Below are 15,455 nucleotides of genomic sequence, written 5' to 3'. Positions count from 1 at the left end.
TAATGGTTCAAAAATTCACTTGTGGGACGGCAGGGTGGAGAAAAAGAGTATTCTCCATTTCTTTCCTTTTAGCACACTTCAGACACAGTTTTAACAGTTTTTCATGAAGAATATAACTTGAATAAGGCATATAAAAGGAGGTAATTAATTTTCCGTCTTCAGTTGGAGGCAACGATAAACGAAACGAGTCATTTGAACCCCTCCTCTCCCCTAACCATTTTGCGCAGTAGCTCTTTGAGATCCTCGTCACAGTGTCGAGGGAATATTCAAGATGGCGGACGAAGGGCTCGTGAAAGAGTTTCTTGCTAGGAATCCTCATTTTGAGCTTTATAAAGATCACCAAGGCCGAGAAAAGGTTTACTGAGTATCTAGGAAAGTCTTTATAACCCTGTCTATCTTATAGCATCATGGCCTGGGACTGTGCTGGCAATTCAAGCTTAATTAATTACCCTCACTTGACAGAACAAGATGTCTTACGTCTTCCTTGCACTCTCTTGCTCGTGCAAAGGAGAGTGCAGAACATTATAACAAAATTCTTGAAATTTCTCAAATGGAATTAACTATGTTAACTTAGAATATCCTGTTTTACACATAACAATGATTAATGATGCGTATAATTTTTCATTTGCATTGTCTTCCCTTATCAAGGCTTCTTTTAAATTTTCCGTGTCAAAAATTTGGGAATCGGCACCTTCTAAATTTGAGATAGAACACAAATATTTTTTTCAAGTTTGTTGAGTAGTGCTGATGAAATATCTGAGTAAAAATTATTCCTAGTTTCCCAACTGAATCCGAGTTTTTGTTATCATTATTATTTTGATTTTACTTTTCATGACCCTACAGAGGTAAAGTAATTTGAGCCTTATGCCACCACTGTTTGCATACATGTATATGACATTGTCCAGTCAGAAAGCTATGCTACTTTGGACACCATACAAAAACAATAATATTATAAATTATAGGTTTCTTTCAGGCTAGTGTATTTTTCCTTTTTGTCTTCTCTTGTTAATTACATAGATGTTTTTGTGTGTAAGTGTTGTGGATAGTGTGAATTCATAAAATTGAATTGAATTGAAGCATATGAAAGAAACCTTGATGATACCAAATGTTTTCTCTCTTTTTTTGCCAAAGTACTTAACTTTTGAACTACACACTGCTTATACTGATGCAGCATACATTTGATGTGGCATAAGCAGTCCAAACTTTTTTCATTAAAGACTGAAAAGATTCATTCAATTACGGCCTATAAAGTAATCTAATGCATCAAAGTGCTTGCTTGTTACACATTTCGGGGGCCAGTACTCTTCACCTTTAGAATGATAACTCTTTTGTTGGATTGTAAGTTACTTTTTATAAGTTATAAGTTATTGGGTACAATTTTTGTTTAGTCATTAAGCCAGGGATCAAGGTAATGGGACGTTACAAAGACTGATTGTTGTTGTTTGTTTTTTTGTATATGTTGTGCAAGGTTTGACATCAAGTGTTTTGTGTTCTATGTACTAACTGATATTTATTGCTTTATGGAAAAGTGGTGTGGTTCATCTACGTTGTCCTTACAGTGCAACATGCCTTTCCGTCACTGGCCACCTAACAAAGTTTTTTACAAATTGTCCGCCAATTAGGACATGTCAATTTGATTGACAGTCAGGCCTCCTTGCAAAGTTCACACAGTTGTAAGTTGAACAGCGTTACATGGGTTGTTGAGTTGACATATTTACACATAATTGTCAAATGTGAAAGTTTGTTGGGTGGCAACGATAAGGTGCGTTGCACTGTAAAAGCAGTGTACTGCATTCCTGGATTCCTGATTGCTAGAAAGAAATTGCAGGAGTAGGGTTGGGGCAGTGGGATCTTAGGAATTGAGCTCCTTAAACACCCACAATAAGCCAGGGTGCCAGTTGTTTAGATTCAAATTTAATCCATACAATGTTAATTTTAATTTATACATTATTTAATAATGTAGTGCCTGATTACAGAATGATCCATTCTACACATAATATTCAGTAAAGACCTGCATATAAGAACCAAGATTTTTCCAAGTGAGGCTAAATTGTTTCTTATAAAAATGGTATTTACAATGGTTTTAGGCTATTTAGGTTCTTAAATTGGTTATTATTTCCACAAAAGATGTCTACTCTATGGCAAGTGGCTTTAAGGCTGGGACATGTAATTTTTCTAGATATGCATAGTAATAACCATAAAGCAAAACTACAGCTTCTCTTGTTCTTTACATGTATGTCCTCAATGTTCTAGACATGAAATCATGATATAAAACTGAACATCTAAAATGTATAGGCCTGCAAAGCCTGAAGCCTATTTGCAATCAAACAGTACAGGCCAGAATTCTCAAAATCCACATGACAAATCAAAGTTGTTGTTCCAGGTGCCTGAAATTTTAAGGTCATTTTCTAAACTAAGAACCTGTTTAATTTCTTAGGCGAACCTGGTTCTTTTGTAAGGGGGGGGTCTAAAATGAAATTTTTAGTCTAACAGGTTCTTAATTGGTAGGTTCTTGTATGCGGGTGTTTACTGTGTATTTGCATAAGACGTTGCATGTGACCTTGTGTTACTGGTTACTCAGATTCTTAATTTATTCCTGAAAAACTCTTTGATTTGTATAAAATATCAGGTCAGATGTAAGCTTACAGGACATGAACTCCCAGTCAGACTATCAGACCTTGAGAACTATGCAAAGGGAAAGAAATATCAACGTATGATCAAAGATATTCCAAATGAAATTGCTGGCTTTGAAGAATACAAAGAGTTCATTGTACCTAGTGAGAAAAATGGGTAATCAGCATCATGTCATAAACTATTGAGCTTGAAATCCTGTTATTTGTGCGGGTCAAAGACACTATTGTGAACACTCTTTTATCCCCTTGATTTGCTGTATGAATTTATATAGTTGCAAACCAATCTCTCTTATTGTACTTTGAAAAATATCACAGGATCAAGAGAGATTAAGCAATCAGGATTTTACATAAAAATGCTGAATTTTCTACCTTCTAAATTTTTCTTCATTTCCATTTTTTGGGGGACATGAAAACAGTTATCCATGTTAATGGCATCCCCTTCAAACTGGTATGTTAGGGGCAAAAGTAAGTTCTTTATTTCATGCAAGGATCCATTGAACTAAGGCTTGGTAGTTTATCTCTTTGTGATGGCAGTCATCTTCTTATTTTCACATCTGTGTTCATGTAGAGCTAGCTAAGTAGTTCAATAGTATGTTTCTGTGCTCTCAAGTTTACTGCTTTAAACTCCTAAAACGGAATACACTAAAAACAGGCGTTCAGTTATGGACAAACTGTATTCATTAAAGACTTCTTTAATCATTTTCCCTTTTTTTTTTAGAAAACAGCTTTTCTCTAAGTTAACAAAAAAGTTCATCAACAATACTCCTCATCAAATCCAAAAGCACGTGACTGGAAGGCGTTTCATTACAGCTCTGGAGAAACGTGAGTTTGCCAAGTTTTTTTAAACATAATCTTAACCTGCCCAAATTGAGCTTTTCTTTAACTCTATACCGACATCATTCTCTCTATTTTGGCTTCGCTTCCAGCATTTTAAAGGTAACAAACAAGTAAAGACTTTTGTAAGTTAGCCTGGTAAACTATCCCTGGCATAATATATTGCTTCAAGGAAGGTCGTGTTTTTGTTTTTTTTCCTGGTAGAGTTATTGCTATAATTTGGTCCCTAGTGTTTTCTATGGGACAGTAACAGAGAAAAAAACACAAACATGCTCAAATCTTTCATGAGAAGCAGTTTTCTAGCGCCTTTTCGATTTGAATTTGATTCTCGTTTTTTAGATCGCGAGATACAGAATACTGAAAGTGAGAAATCGGGTGAAGACATGTGGGTACCGTCTGACCTTGAGTCTGAATCTCAAGAAGAAGAAGGTAGCACAAAGATGGAAGAGGATCAAGGAGATTCGGGTGGAGAATTCGTATCTGAAGGTAAACTAACAGGATCCCGTTATCTCTGTAGTGGGAAAAAAAACTCAGTATCAGAGAGAATAAGCTCCCTGATCAAGAGTAGGTGAAACTTTTCACAAAAACCATATATTTTTCTTATTGAAAGCAAACGCCAACCCTGTAAAGTTGGCGGTTTTGTTTGGGGTATAAAAAATATGATAACACAAGTGTATACTGCCTGTGTTATGCAGGAAAGTCTTTTAAATATGCTCCAGAAATGTTGCGAAATTCGAGGCTACTGCCTCTTCTTGACTGCTGGAAAATGCGAAAGCGGTGCTCGAGCTGCAGCGAGGACGCAGAGAAAATGAGATGGGACAACGCGCCATTCTTCTGATTCTAACGCGCAGCGGCAAAAGTGAAAAAAAAAAAGAGGGGGTGGGTGGGAAAGACGGAAAAAGGAACATCTTATTTTAGTTTTGTTTAAATTAATTTCTTTTTAAGTTTAATCAGTTATTTTATTATCATAATTCCTGCATAGAGTGCGTTTGATGCGTCACTGACTTTACTGATTAAGATAGAAGAGCACAAAGAAATCGTCTCGACACTTTAATTCCAGAAGTTTTTTGAGATTTGTCATGTTTTATTATCTTTTACAGAGGAGAAAGACACTTATAAAAGAAACGATAATCATGGTGTTAAAAGGACTTTGAATACAAAGGTAAGGGAAGCCTTATGGTAGCCTTATGGTAGCAGAATACACAACGAAATAAGTATAGGAAATCTTATGAACGCGAGTGCATTTCGTAATTTATGGCACAGGTGATGTTTCTAAAATTGCACGTGCAATTACGAAGTTCGTAAGTTACTCCATCGCAGTGTTTCCATAGAAAGTTAAGTATTGTACGCTACAACCTATTTAAGCATTTGCTATTGACCAATCAGTAACGCGATATTGTGTTGATTATATAATTGCATTCGACGTACGGAGAACGCAACCTTCACTGGACCCACGAGGAGCCAGGGCACAAGCTTTGGCACATCGATTTTTAGGTGGGAGGGCGGGCGGGCAAGGTACCGGGAACGGAAATACGTCACGGATCTTTGACCTGATAAGGTGCGCACAGACTGAGCACAAGCATTTAGCAGAACGAATCTGGAGTTTTTGATAGGACGGCATGCGTGCGGTCCTAAGGATAAATGCAGAAGTAATATTGCTTGGTGCTTATCACAGAAAACGCGAAACGATCCTCCACGAAAGCTTCGGTATGATATCTCGAAAGAAATGCCAATTTTTTCTTACTACATTCTGGAAGATAAATTCTTACATGTTTTCAATTATTCGTTTTCCGACCATTGTTGTATTTGGGGCAAATCGAGTGGATACAGTAAAATGTAACGAAACCCTGATAGAACGAACTACATTTTCCAGGTTCCACTGTGGCTTTTTTCTTCCTTAGCGCTAAGGTTTTGAGTTTGCTGGTGTGAAACAAGTTTAACGTGTATTTATTTCCCTTCTTTTTTTTTTTTTAATTATATTTTCTTGGTTCCAAAAAGAAAGAAGCGATGAAAAAATCCAATAAAAAGCTAAGAACTAGAGATGGAAGAGAAAGTAAAAAGGACAAAGGATCAAAGAGAAGAAAAACAAAGAAATGTTAAAAAAGGTGGATTTCCAGTGAGGAAGTTCGGCTCACGCAGACATTGCAGGAGGGTTGGCTGAGATTCGTGAGAAACCTGTGACGTGAATCGACATGGGGTACTGTTACCGGAGATCAAGGGATAGTTAAACCAAGACAATGAAAAAGCAAGAGACGATATTTGTTTACTCTGTTGTTTAATAGTTATTTGCTTAGTGTACATGTGAGTATTAACGAGATCGTCGTTTTAAACCCTCGGGGGTCTCTTCTAGCGCCTCTCCTGAGCTTATGTTTTGTACATGTGCAGTAGGAACAGCACCGTCTGTAACCCTGCACGAGGAAGCAATATTTTTTCAACAATTTCGTTTTTGAACTGTGAGAAAAGATTAAAATTCGTGTTCACTTTTTTCCTCCAAGTTCTGTTTATCAGTTTAAAAAGTTACTCTATAATGCACAAAGCTTTTCTAAAATTCTTTCTTGGTTCTTTGAAAACTTTATGACATTTGCCAGCAAAACGCGCGGCATTCAAACCGCTTATTTACAAACTAAAACGCTTTTCCCCAGGACGTACTTAGCGTGTAAAACTACCCACTATGTTGAAGTTTAGTAAGAAATTAAAATTATTATAACTAAAACTTTAAAAAAATGCTTTCAACACTTCTCATACATGTCATTTATCGAGTGCTGCGAGGCCTAGTCTTCGAACGAGCAATCTCACGGCTTCCAAAGGATCTGTAGCAACCTCGACACTGCTCTGCCATGTAGCTGCACTCGATTTCTTTCCCCTATAAGGTGTGAGTTTACATGGAGTAGGCGGGGCCAAATGACATGTGATATTTTCAACCTTGGATTTGAACTTGTTCCTCTTTGCTTCGAGTTTATAATTACGTTCCGTTATATTGTGGACACTTCGGATCTCATGAACAATCCTCTTTTTGTTGCGAATGTCCAATGCGATTGACGCGTCTCGGCATAACAAAACGAGAAGATAGCATGTTTTGCAGAAAACGATGCCCTTATCTCTGAAATTCACCAACAGCTCAATCAAGGTGTCCACAGAATCCAATACCTCGTAAATAGCGCGATAGACAGACGGGAACTGGAAAAGAAAGGGAAAACCTTTAGACTAGGTTTACACTAGAGGACATTGTTCCGGATTCGTTAATGATTTCGGATTCGTAAGCGTTTACACTGAAAGGATATTCGGATTCCTGACCGTTTACACACAACGACAACTCCGGAAACATTCGTGATGGAATGGTTACCAAGCTCAGTGTTGTTTCCTCGTTCGACAAAGTGAAAATGCCGCCAAAAAAGAAGGCTAGAGTAGATCCAGATGCCACTTTAGTCACATGTACTATAGGAACACGAGCTGCAACACACCTCAGACTGAGACAACGTATTCCATGAATTTAAACAACCCATGGACCACTTTCATATATGGCGCCCAAATAAAATATTCTTTTGTTTCCATGCAAAGAAGCCTTTTTGACCTCGCTACGACGACCAAATTTCAAAAGAATATTTGTTTCAAAATGAGGGCAGTAGGTCTAATTAACATAAATACAAAAGAATTTAAAGGTGGTCGCCATTTATGAAAGTGATCTATTCTCTACCCCTGAATTTGCTCTGGATTTACTATTATTGTTAATTTAGAAGACTGAAAGCGTGATATGGATTATGGGAATTGGTCATATTTTTTTATAACCCAAGTGTATGGACATAGGATTCGAACCTGGGAATGACAACCGCAATGCTACAATAGCTGCTCAGGGACAATATTTGATAACGCTGTATTATCATTCGGCAACAAACAATATTAAACACTGCAAAAAAGTCGGTTACCAAAGTTCACGACAGCTAATGAATGTAGCCTTAATTTTCTCTTGATCTAGCTTAGGCCTAATTACTCTTCAGCAGTGATATTCTATGGGAGACTTAAGTGGTATTAAGTGGTGAAGCGGAAAAAAGCGGTTCCTATAAAGTAGAAATCCAATCCACGGATATGATTTTTTTTAGTTTCCTTATTTTTTCTGCTACCACAAGTTCTGGGACACAGTGTCCTAAATTAAAGATATTAGGAATTTTCGACCATCGTTAATTTAGAGAAGAGATCATGTTGTTTTTTAAAATAACGTAGCAGTGAGACCTCGGACCCATTTTCCTCACCTTTGCAACGTTGTAGAGTATTGATAGCGAGTACTTGATCACTTCCAAGTGCGGTAAACTGCGATTGCATTTTTTAATGACTTTAAAAATCACCGGAAGTGCGCCATCCTCCACCACCTGTTGGCAGCACACCTCTGATAGACGAGTGACAACCTCTGAAAACAAATAAATTTAGGCGCTATTTCATTTGTAACACCAATCCCTGATTAAATTAAGATTAAGTCCCAAAGGGACAAAAATAATAATGTATATCATTTATATTGCGCATATTCTATACAATAATCACATGCGCATGACAGTCACTGTACTTACGTACTTTAGCATCAAATCAAATGTTGTTTTTGAGGAGAGGGAAAAACCAGAGTTCCTTGAGAAAACCCTCTCGGAGCAGAGTAGAGAACCAACAAACTCAAGCCACACATGACACCGAGTCTGGAAATCGAATTCTGGCCACATTGATGGGAGACGAGTGCTCTCACCACTGCGCCATCCTTGCTTCCCAACAAAAAGGTCATACCATCGCTTGCAAGTAAGTTTTTTTAAAATTAAGCAAGAGTCTATTAAAATCTCTGCTCTGAAGCACAACCCGAGTTCGAGGGGAGCTTCAATATCAAACTTACCCAGATTAGTAAGCGCTCCCACAATTCTGCTGATGTTCTTGCACTGCAGAAGGAAATCCAGCGCCGACCTTGTCCGGTTGCAAAGCTTCATTGACTCAGTTGCTGCAGCGTTTGCGGACTCAATGCGCTTGCGCGCTCTTTTAACCTTGAGAGAGGAGCCCTCACGTCTCACTCGGTAACCGCGCCAGACGGTCTGGTTGCACAGAAAAAAATCATGATAAGACTGGAGAATATTTATTTATTCATTCTTACGTGCATGACGGGAAAAAAAAGTGATATGCGCTATTTTGGCTCAGTCTTCATCGCGACTCCTAGTCTATTGACAATACTACGTTTCATACTACTTGGCGTGAGTATTTGTCCTAAAAGTAGGTAGAAAGAACAATCAACATATTATACCGTGATGAAATTGGATCGTGCAGGAGAAGTACTTGTTTGAGAGTGACGTTTCGACAACCTGAATAGAATTTACCTTCCGAGTTCAGTTTTTGAAGGAGTATTATTATACTCACCTGAGCGATGTATGACATTCCTGGGTTGAAACCATTTTCAATCAAAATGTTATTAAAATAAGCAAAATGATGACGTACAATCAGTTTTTGAGGAGGACCTAATTTTAGCTACAGTCATCTTTCATTCTTGATTTTCAAGTTCTTTAGTAGGCTCGTGTTGTTATCGAATGACCCTACCGTTAAATATAACCTGCCATTGGACATAAAATCACGATGAACATTTAAAGACTACTTCTCAAACATCAATTTCGAACCTGAATTCGTAGCACTGATCTTTTAACAATTCTCCAATGGTTCCTGGCTAGGTTTCCACGGATAAGAGCCTGGATCTTAGCCGCGCTCTTGTTTTTCGCGTCCAGTTTCCGTCGACATGCTCTCTGAAGAACGATGGCAGTCTTACGAAACCGTGTAAACCATAAACGTTCCAGAATAGCCCGCCACCAGCACTGTTTAGAGAACAAAAGCCAACGATTATAAGTGAGAAAGATCGTAGCTTTCAATAGATCACAAGAAGTAAGCCCCAATCGTTCCAATAGACTATTTTGCTAATGGAGAGTACTTAGTGACTCTTGGGTAGTTCCAGTCCTTTGTGGAAGCAAAGAGACAAAATTGTAATTTCAAATGAAGTGCCAAAGTAGCCCTGGACAAAACAGACTTTTTACAATGACTGCAAAATTCTCGTGCGCTCATTGGCTAATTTTTATTGTCAATAAGCGGTTAGACATGTAAATTTATAATTTATGCGATAATGACGCGATATTGCTTGCGTCAGATTGAAGTTTCTCACATTTTTGTCTCGGCTATCGCCTTGTGAATCCACAGCTACTTTGACAATGTTACACGGAAATTCATGATCACAGACGCATGAAAAACTGACATAAGCCAAGAAGCAACCCGGCCATTTATTAAAACAATGACATTCCTTTTTAGGCAATTTTCTGAGTAATGGCTACATTAATGGACTTTATATGGCCATTAAGGTTTGTGACATTACTATTTCTGAACTAGTCGAGACATTAAAGGGCCACCGACAACCACAAGTCTTTGCGGGCGTGCAAGCTATCGGCGCCATTTTCTGTAATACAGAAACTAGTATTTCTTGAAAAGTCAAATTCCATCGCCTCACATCGTCGTGTTTTGGATGCCCAGTAGCTTCAAACTTTGTTAATATTTTCCTTAATGTTTAAATATTGTATTTTTGGCGTTATTTGGGTGTTGTGTTCGTGTTAAAAGCGAAATGAAAACTGTGAAGAAAGGTCGTCCGCCGAGGAAGGAAAAGCGCCATGTTATTTGGCTCACTACTTCAACCTTAAGATTATGGAACGAAAGGAGGAAGGCGTTTGGATTAAAAAACAAATCGAACAGCGAATTCGCAGAAGTTCTTCTTCACGGGATCTTTCTGAAGCGAACCGGCCGATTCGATTGCCCGGATAACAACAACAACAAAGGCGCGCAAAGGACACTGGTTGTCGGTGGCCCTTTAATAGTATCAAGTGAAGCTATGATCTTCGCAGTTATGAGCACAATTTTTCCAATTGCTTAGAGAAGCCTGAAAATTTCTGGACTTCAACGGGGTTTGAACCCGTGACCTCGCGATTCCGGTGCAACGCTCTAACCAACTGAGCTATGAAGCCACTGACGTTGGGAGCTGGTCATTTGTGGGTTCTAATGGTCCCGTGAGGAATGAATCAATGATGAAATGGTATATAAAATGAATCATATATGAACTGCGGATATGAAATCAAGGGTTCAAACCCCGTTGAAGTTCTGAATTTTTCAGGCTTCTCTACGCAATTGCAAAAATTGCGCTCATAACTGCGAAGATCATAGCTTCACTTGATTTCATATCCGCAGTTCATATATGATTCATTTCATATACCATTTCAACATTAATAGTAGTTTTTATTTTGTTAAGAGTTGTAAATATTAAAAGCTTAATTTTTTTCATTATCAGTTAAAAACATTTTCTGGTATTACTATTTACTATTTTAATATTTGTAGATACTAGAGATATTGATTGCAAAGCGCTATTGATAAATTTTGTATATGGTGCTCAAGAAGTGGTATTATTACGAGTCTGTTAATCTTACAAAGACGGAGCTAATCGCAAACTAACCTATAACTGTTGCTGAAAAAATATTTGAGTAGTTTACTTATAGACATAACTGAGTGAGGATAAGAGCAAAACTGTCACTAATTAAAGAAAGTTGTAATAAGATGAAAAAACTGTACCTGAATTGTAACAGTCGCAAAAAGCATCAACCGATATCTCTGGCGGATATCATCACCGAAGATGTACGAGCGATACCGACGTTGGATAACGATGGCTGCTTGACGCTTTTGTAGAAACCTCGTCCTTTCCAAACGCATGCGCACCACAGACTGAGCCAAGACAACCTTTCGTTTCTTGCGGAGATAATCCTGACGTTGCTGATGACGTCGAAAGTAATACTGAATCACCGCCGTGGCATGTTTGAGGCGCTGATATTCTCGACAGGTCCTCCTCATCGCTGTTTGAGCCCTGTACCGCTTTTGAACCACAGTAACTGCTTTTATCATTCTTACAAATCGCTTTCTATCTTGAGTGCTACGCACTACCGCTTGTAATTTACACACTGCGTCTCTCAATTTCAGAAATTTTCTTCGTTGATTTGTTGCTCGGTAGATTGCCTGAACCTTGATAATGGCTCTGAGTTTGTGGAAAAATTTTTGAGCAGCATACATGCGCCATGATGCCTGAATGGTGATGATAGCACCACGCGTTATGTGATACGCAATTAAAGTTTTCTTCATGCAGCAATATCCGCGAAAATATCTCTGGATTGTCATGGCTGCTGCCTTGCGTCTCAGTTCTACATTAACCATGCTGGCAACTCGCTGTCTTGCTTGGAATCCACGAATGTACGCTTGTATTACGATAGCGCTTCTTCGAGTTTCTTCAAGGGTTTTATGCTGCTCTTTACAAAGCCGATTAGCTCTGTATCGCCTCTGTACCACTAAAGTGGCTTTCTTGAGATTCTCATAAAACTTTATCGCCTTCCTCATTCGGACAACAGCTTGAATTTTAAGGACGGCGTTTCTTGTTTTCTTATACTTGCTTCTAATTGATAACATTCTCCAGCGCGACTGTACAATGACAGTAGCTTTCTCCAACTGTAAGTAGCCTTGTCTTAGTGCACGAGTTGTGATGAGCGCTCTGCGACGCCGCTGCATGGTGATAGCCGCTGCCCTGATTGAGTTATATCGACGGCGACAAAGCCATCTTCTCACTCCAGTTTGAATCGCAATACAAGCGTTCCGCTGTGCAATGTAACGCTGTCTCTCTTTCTTCATCTTTCGCTGAGCTCGGAATTGTTGTTGAATTGCTATTGCAGCGCTGTAGAGCTTTAGGTAGGATTGTCGCCTCAAGTAACGCCTAAACGCCGTCTGAATAGAAACCGCGGACGATTTTTGAGCAAGAAATTTGGAACGGCAGCTGTAACGTCGAAATGTGCATTGAAGCTTTGTTGCTGCGCGATGTCGTTTTAATTCACGGTGCATTCTAAATTGCCGATAACTTGATTGGATTATAACAGCACCTGACTTCAATGTACGGTATTTGCGGGCAACCACTCGACCGAGCAGCCAGGCACGGCATCGCAGCTGCAATGTAAGCGCAGCTCTTTTCATAGCTTTGTACTTTTTCCTCGCCAAGAGCCCACGAGCACAAGCCTGAATCTTGACAGCAGCATTATTCATTCTGCGCATCCTTGCTCTCACCAGGTATCCCCTCACTACCATCTGAATGGTGATGACTGCACCTCGGATGAAATGATAAACCAGTTGGTCCCGTTTGCGAAGGACTCTTGCTTTAAATCTTCGCTGTATCACCAGAGCAGCATTCTTTAGTTTGTTAAATCGTCGCCTCTGTTGAATCATGCGTGTTTGAGCTTGCAATCGCACAACAGTTCTCTTCAAGGCAAGACATTGTTTTCTTGCTTTGTACATCTTGTACGTGGCTTGAATCTTCCTCGCTGCCAGGTGTCTCGTCACCAGTTTTCTAACCAACCAGCCACGTACACAGGCCTGGAGACGAACGACAGCTGTTTTCATAACAAGGAAAACTTGTCGTTGGTTTCTTCCCACTAATATACTTCTGTATCGTTGCTGGCAGACTACTGCGGCTTTTCGTATTTCTTGGTACCTCTTGCGACAAAGGTAACCACGCAAAGCGGATTGCAACACGATGCAAGCACCACGCTGCACGTGGTAACGCACATACTGGCACATGCTAATCACGCGGGCACGATACCTCCCCTGCAACATTAGAGTGGCTGTCTTGAGCTTAGTGTAGTGACTCCTTGCCAAATAGCCGCGTACAACAGCTTGAATAAGAATAACGCTCTTGCGTGTGTGATTGTAAGACTTTCTTGAAGCGTAGCCTCGAAAGACAGCCTGTATTTTTCTAACGCTTCTCAGACGCTGAACCTGTTTCCTTGTTAGGTATCCGCGAAAAAATGATTGCAATCTAACCGCCGCATGTCGCTGACACAAATAATTGGATCGTGCTTTGCGGGCGAATTGAACTGAGCGATATCTACACTGCAGTACTAAACAGGCCCGTCTCAAAGAGAGATACCTTCTACGAAACACATGACCTCTGTAGAGTGATTGTACCACGGTCGCCGCCAACTGTTGGCGTTTAACATCTTCACGGACTTGCCAACCACGAACTGCAGACTGCAAAACAACAGTCGCCTTAAGGATCCTGTACCATCTCCTTGCACGGTATCCCCTGTAATACGCTTGAATACTCTTCACGGACCATCGTATGCGCTGAAAACATAGGGATTGTTCACGCATCAGCAAGAAAGAGCGATAACGCCGTTGGACTACAACTGCTGATTCCCGAAGCTTGCGATATCTTTTAGAGGCTGTGTACTGTCGGTAAAACGCTTGAATGGTGATTGCTGCTTTGGACTGGGTGTGGAGGTGTCTACGGACAATAGAACCCCTGGCGATGGCTTGAAGACGTACAATACAACGAAGAGTATGTTGGTACTTCACCCTGTGGTTGCGACTTTGCTGTAAGGCACGGTAGCGAGTCTGAATCACAACGGAAGCATGTTTTACACCCAGGAACTTCTTTCTTCCTAGAAAACGCCTTGCATGAGACTGAAGGATAATGGTGGCTCGTTTGACTTGCAAAAATCTCTCGCGATGTTTGTAACCTCTATAGTAAGACTGAATCTTCACAACAGATTGCTTCATACGCTGGAAATTCTGCCGAGCTTCCCTAGCACAAACGACGTCCCTGAATCTTTTTTGGACCAATAACGCGCATGCCGTTAACATCTGATATCTCTTTTGACCAAGGAACTTTCTCATGTAGGCTTGCAGTCTGATCGCTGCGTTTTTCTTCCTTAAGAATGCTTTCCTTTCTAGCCGGCATCTTACCCAGGACTGAATTTTGACGCAAGCTTTCTTTTGAGTTTTGTACAAAGTCCTCTGCCGCCGACCAAGCAGAAGTGCCCGGAAGCAAACCTGTAATACACGGGCAGCATTTTTCATCGCAGCAAACTTTCTCTGTGCTTGATATCTTCTGGTGTAAGCTTGTACCTTCAAAGCTGCCCGTTTTAGGAGTTGGTACCTCGCACGAGTTTGCCAGGCACGTACATACCTTTGGATTGTTGCAGCTGCACGAATCTCTCTGACAAAATGCCTATCACGTTTTCCTCTGTAGCACGACTGCAGGGCGACTACACATTGCTTGATGTGAAGGAACCGTTGTCGCTCTTCTTTCCCCAAAATCAAAGCTCTCCAGTTTTTCTGGATCCTTGAAGTAGCATCTTTAAGTTGTAAATAGCGTTTCCTTTGGAGAAAACCTCTTATGTAGGTCTGAATATTAATGCATGCTTCTCTTCGTATATTTAATCTTCTCCTTTCAGCGTATCCTCTCCAAGCGGCTTGCACAGTCGTAACAGCTCGCTCCTTTTTTGCACGTCGCTCTCTCTGATTGGTCAAGACAATAGCCTGTAGCCACATGACAGTGTGACGGAGTTCAGTGTACCTCTCTCGGACTTCTCGACCTCTTCTAAACGCCAGGTACCGAGTCTGGATGCACCGCGCAGCCTGGTGAAGAACTCGAAGTTGCTTTCTTGCGAGGTGACCACGAAACACGGACTGAATGAGAACAGCAGATTCTCTCATGGCTTGGAATTTACGGCGTAAGATCGTTGCCCGAGCACGACTCTGTTGAGAAAGATTGTTTTGGTAGCTAAGAGGGCGATGATGAGTTAGTTGTTTAACAACGGGCGAAAGGACAAATGAAAACTCCCCGGCAGGGTTCGAAGCTATGATCTCCTTAACTCCGGTCCCTAGTTCTGCCTGGGGAACCAGGTCGCTTATCTAAGCGGATATTTACATGAGACCGGGACGAACTCGGACCGGCATGACAATGAGCTTAGGCAGGTCTGACTTCGTCTCGGTTGCTGGATCGAGACGAAAAATTCTTGTACCGGTCTCCTGTAAATGACAATAAATTTCAGAGCGGGTCGAGAAATTCCAAGCCTGTATGCTTTTGGTTCAGCTACATATTTATTGGACAAAACGTACCATTTCGTCCCAAAA

General features: G+C 40.3%; 3 protein-coding genes across 4 annotated transcripts in view; 2 read left to right on the top strand and 1 right to left on the bottom strand.

The window, feature by feature from the left end:
* Positions 1-15,455, top strand: part of LOC138030880 (alpha-glucosidase 2-like) — a 350,924-nt gene that overhangs the window by 297,638 nt on the left and 37,831 nt on the right. The gene's annotated exons all lie outside the window — the stretch shown is intronic.
* On the top strand, positions 241-5,952 carry LOC138031043 (surfeit locus protein 2-like). 2 transcript variants are annotated; one of them, XM_068878850.1, is made up of 6 exons: positions 241-355; positions 2,630-2,790; positions 3,352-3,455; positions 3,807-3,953; positions 4,568-4,629; positions 5,470-5,952. In XM_068878850.1, exons 1-6 carry the CDS (start codon positions 272-274, stop codon positions 5,476-5,478), a joined length of 567 nt encoding a protein of 188 aa, XP_068734951.1. In that variant the 5' UTR covers positions 241-271; the 3' UTR covers positions 5,479-5,952. The 2 variants fall into 2 exon arrangements, with proteins under 2 accessions (XP_068734951.1, XP_068734950.1); XM_068878849.1 differs by having other exon boundaries at positions 5,466-5,952.
* The window catches only part of LOC138030862 (abnormal spindle-like microcephaly-associated protein homolog), a 25,552-nt gene continuing 15,822 nt past the window's right edge, over positions 5,726-15,455 (bottom strand). Inside the window, exons 20-24 of the mRNA XM_068878726.1 lie at positions 11,079-15,077; positions 9,101-9,292; positions 8,335-8,527; positions 7,715-7,869; positions 5,726-6,644 (exon numbers count right to left, since the gene is read on the bottom strand). Coding sequence (XP_068734827.1) covers positions 6,216-6,644; positions 7,715-7,869; positions 8,335-8,527; positions 9,101-9,292; positions 11,079-15,077 — 4,968 coding nt within the window. The 3' untranslated portion in view covers positions 5,726-6,215. The remainder of the gene's footprint in view (positions 6,645-7,714; positions 7,870-8,334; positions 8,528-9,100; positions 9,293-11,078; positions 15,078-15,455) is intronic.

Source organism: Montipora capricornis, chromosome 2 (genome assembly GCF_036669925.1).
Source record: "Montipora capricornis isolate CH-2021 chromosome 2, ASM3666992v2, whole genome shotgun sequence".
Classification (NCBI taxonomy): Eukaryota; Metazoa; Cnidaria; class Anthozoa; order Scleractinia; family Acroporidae; genus Montipora; species Montipora capricornis.
The sequence above is the reverse complement of the archived record's forward strand: the minus strand, read 5'-3'. Positions and strand labels throughout refer to the sequence as shown.